The sequence below is a fragment of the Seriola lalandi genome, unplaced genomic scaffold, assembly GCF_002814215.2.
Source record: "Seriola lalandi dorsalis isolate HSWRI2012SDOR001 ecotype SW California unplaced genomic scaffold, Sedor1 jcf7180001985750, whole genome shotgun sequence".
Taxonomy (NCBI): domain Eukaryota; kingdom Metazoa; phylum Chordata; class Actinopteri; order Carangiformes; family Carangidae; genus Seriola; species Seriola lalandi.
Window position 1 is genome coordinate 1 of NW_019456416.1, and position 2,803 is coordinate 2,803.

At 43.6% G+C, this 2,803-nt stretch overlaps 1 protein-coding gene across 1 annotated transcript; it reads right to left on the reverse strand.

Moving 5' to 3' along the window:
- Positions 1 to 73: 73 nt before the first annotated feature.
- Positions 74 to 2,800, reverse strand: LOC111659939 (kelch-like protein 10; the record flags this gene model as incomplete). Its single annotated transcript, XM_023413034.2, has 4 exons — positions 2,670 to 2,800; positions 1,409 to 1,895; positions 420 to 1,037; positions 74 to 223 (listed from the first exon to the last, which is right to left on the reverse strand). Coding segments are annotated over exons 1-4 (1,386 nt in total), but the record flags the coding sequence as incomplete, so codon positions are not given.
- Between the last annotated feature and the right edge of the window lie 3 nt (positions 2,801 to 2,803).

Consider the following 2,803-nt stretch of genomic DNA (forward strand, 5'->3'; position numbering starts at 1 on the left):
TTTGAAAACTGCTATCAACATCTTTTCATGCCTCTGTGTTTCTCAGTGTTTCTGTGTTAGGTGATGGGCTTACTGCAAAGACATGGTCTGAATAGGCCATGACGCCAACTCCACTGCGCCTGTTGCCCATGGAGGCGATCAGTGTCCACTGGTTGGTCTCTGGGTTGTAACATTCAGCTGTTGACAGGCACTCGTTCCCATTGAAGCCACCACAAATGTACACCTGGAGAGAATTTAAGAGGTAGTCATTTTGTGAAATGGTTTTCTAGACTTGTTTTTTTTCAATGTAACTTCATGTTTTTCTTTATGCAAGCCCAAATGCTCGTAGAGTCAAACAAGAAATGTGCAACTTCTGTGCTCTCCCTGCCCCAACATAGTTCCATCTCAGTTATTCTCAGCTGCTCTTCAGCTCAACCCACCTTGCCATGAAGGGTTGTGCAACTGGCGTCACTCCTCTGCTCGTGCATGGATGCAATTAAAGTCCACTGATTGGTTCTAGGTTGATAGCGCTCAGCAGTTTCGAGTCGATCGTGTCCATCATAACCTCCCATGGCGTATATGTACCCATCCATCACAGTGACGCTGACATAGCATCGTCTGGAATGCATTGGTGCTACCTCCTGCCAGGTGTGCATGTCCAGATCAAACCTGTGCATACTGCTGAACTGTTCAACACCGTTAAAGCCACCCACACAGTACACTGATCCATTGAGGAAAGCAGTGCCATGGTAGGCCCGAGGAGCCTCCTCATCATCAGTTACACTGACCCAGCACTGTGCACGGACATCGTACGCCTCGATGCCATTGGTGGGACTGCCACCACTCCAGCCTCCAATGGCCAACAGGACTGCCGGGGGCAGGCGTGGACGAGCCAAAGAATGAAAAGAAATAGAGCTGGAGCACCTCTTTGTTCTGATATCAAGCATGGCATCCATGGTCTTAAGGAGAATTTGTCGACACTCTCCACTCGCCTTCACCACTTCGTTGTCAGTCACATTCTCCATCATGTATTCTGGACTCATCAAAGCCAGCCTGACCTGCACAGAGACATGAAGACAGCATAGAGCATGACCAATACTCCGGCATGGCTAGTATTATCAGCTGATTTTTGCTTATCTTAAATAACTTCTGTTCACAGAGTCATCAAAATAGTAGTATAGATGGATGATGAAAAGGTTTAGCTCTCTTGCAGATAGAGCTACATTTCTCTTCCCCTTACTTAACTTTGTTAGCTCTTATTTTGTCTTGACCTCTTTACATCTGGCCTTGACTTAAAATTTGTTGGCCTTGATACAACTGACACAGTTTACTCAGGGGGTTTTGTATACATGGTAACAGCATTAGCAAGATGAAAGCGATGCCCAGGGGAATATAGCGGCGGCTCAGCAGTTGTTCAATGCTCATTTACCTTGGACAAAAGCAGAGAGATGTATTCTCTGCGTTGTTCAGGTGCGTAGGTGATCCAGCGGAGGATGGCCTCAAACACTGTTTTCTCCTTCTTCACACTGAGTTGGTCATTCTCAATCATTTTAGCAAGTTCCTGCACAGAGAGCAGCAGGAACTCCTCTGAGGTGGCAGCAACCTCCTCAAAGTGATTCAGAATGTAGAGGAAGGTCTTGCGTCTCAGCTCGGGGTAGTAATAGAGGTCTGTGAACCACCAGATGCCGATGCAGTTCTGTGGGGCCAGCTGCTCCTCCAGGATGTGACTGCAGGCTTCCAGGATGCCCATTACATTGAACCTGTCAGCCGCTATAAAAAGCTCTTGTATATTCTCTTGTGTCACATGAACAAAGCCGGTGTAGGCAAACTCAATGATGAGCCTCATCATGTCAGGTGACACATTGGGAATGTCAAAGACCTGACTGTCTGGGGTCGACCAGTGGGTAAAGAGAGCTCTGTGGGCCAGGAAGGAGACAAAACAAGGGAGTGAAAATAAAGTGTTCCAAGTGTTCCCTTCATATTCACACTTAACAGATAAAAGTAACAATATAAAGCCTCTGTTACCCTTTTCAAAGCTGCTGTGGCCAAGTTAAAATGAAATGGTGAACAGAAAACAAGCCCCGTCCTGCCACTGCACAGACTGACTTATTTTATAGATGATGTTTGTTGAGAAATGCACAAATTGGACCTTCAAAGTTAGTTAGTTAGTTAGTTAGTTAGTTAGTTAGTTAGTTAGTTAGTTAGTTGGTTAGTTAGTTAGTTAGTTAGTTAGACTTTAGTGTGTGAAATTCTTATAGGCTACCAGATGTTGTGTTTTCAAGTGAGACGGAGTTAAGATCTACTTTGGCAAGTATTTTTGAAAACTAGTGTTTACAATCACAAATTTAACTGAAATGATAAACTGATACTATTACTATTTGTAAATCAGTGTATATGAAAAACTTGCTCAGTGTGTGAAGTCAGTGAACATGCACCTTTAGTACAAACTTTAAGAAAACATTGGTTTCTTTTTAAAACGAAATGTGTAATGTGTTAATATTTCATATGTTCATCTGTTTTTTGGTGGATTTATATCTTCACTTGGTTGATACAACTTGTTTCTCCATGAATCATTCATTTATATTGGGTTGTTTTCTAGTTTACAAACTCTATGAATCATGCTGCTATTGTTTGCTCATTTGAAAAGTATAGAGCAGCTTTCCCCTGTTAAAACGTAATAACCAGCTCACCTGAAGTAGGTGCTGCAGTTACACAGGAGGAGCTTGTGTACGTGAAATTCAACGTCGTCCACTCTGATCACGGCGTCACAAAGCTGTTGCTCCAGACGGAGCTCATTATACACTGAGCTGTTCTCACTCATCTT